This window comes from Buceros rhinoceros, unplaced genomic scaffold (assembly GCF_000710305.1).
Source record: "Buceros rhinoceros silvestris isolate BGI_N320 unplaced genomic scaffold, ASM71030v1 scaffold17013, whole genome shotgun sequence".
In the NCBI taxonomy this organism is placed as follows: domain Eukaryota; kingdom Metazoa; phylum Chordata; class Aves; order Bucerotiformes; family Bucerotidae; genus Buceros; species Buceros rhinoceros.
In genome coordinates, this window is record NW_010401990.1 from 1 (window position 1) to 820 (window position 820).

Below are 820 nucleotides of genomic sequence, written 5' to 3' on the forward strand. Positions count from 1 at the left end.
GACCCCCAGAGGTCCCTTCCAACCCCACCAGAGTGTGATGCTGTGATTCACATGTAGGTTAGGTGGAAGAAATGGCTGAAGAGTTGGTCTGTTGGATGCCTGGCGTGTTGGCCACCATGACACAGGGGTTTCCTTCCAGAGTGTGTTTGCAGGCTATCAGGCTGTTAGGGATTATAGTTCCAAAGACAAAATGTAGTTTGTTTGAATGAGTATCAGAGTTATTCCTGATGACATTTAATTCTGGACAACATCCTGTTAAATATTTAAAAATGGGACCAGCAAGAATGGAAACTCCTCTGAAGTTCAAACCAGTAAACAAGCACCATTTGTAAACGGATTAATTTTACAGAAGCTGACTTACTGAATGCGTTTAACGTATCGGGGTCAGGTTATCTGTGCCAACCCAAAATTCAGATATGACGCTTAAGCACGGTGTGGCATGTAGATATCGACTTGTACGAGTCATAAGGAAAAGTTCTGTCAAGTGTTTCCCACACCTCCAGCAAAATATAAAAGCTGAAGGTCCCAGGATTTTCCCTCATTCTGACTTTCTGCAGCTTCTTGCCCTTAGCTGAAAGAAAAATGAACGGATTTGTGAGTATATCCATTTTCCTTAAATTTATATCCTTAAAAGTTCCTTGTTTTTAAAAACAGCAGGATGGAGAAGATGCTCAAGGAAGCAGCCCGGTACTGGGACTTTCTGCTCTGTGTAGTGTGGGTTCGGGTGCTCAGTGGAAACTTGCATTTCTTGGCAGGGCAGTAATTCTTTTGGAGTCAGTGGAAGCATCTTTTGAGCAGAGCGTGGAACTTGATTACAGTT

General features: G+C 42.9%; 1 protein-coding gene across 1 annotated transcript in view; it reads left to right on the top strand.

The window, feature by feature from the left end:
• The first annotated feature begins 582 nt into the window (after window positions 1–582).
• The window catches only part of GKN2 (gastrokine 2), a 3,506-nt gene continuing 3,268 nt past the window's right edge, over window positions 583–820 (top strand). The window contains exon 1 of the mRNA XM_010132495.1: window positions 583–594. Coding sequence (XP_010130797.1) covers window positions 583–594 — 12 coding nt within the window. The remainder of the gene's footprint in view (window positions 595–820) is intronic.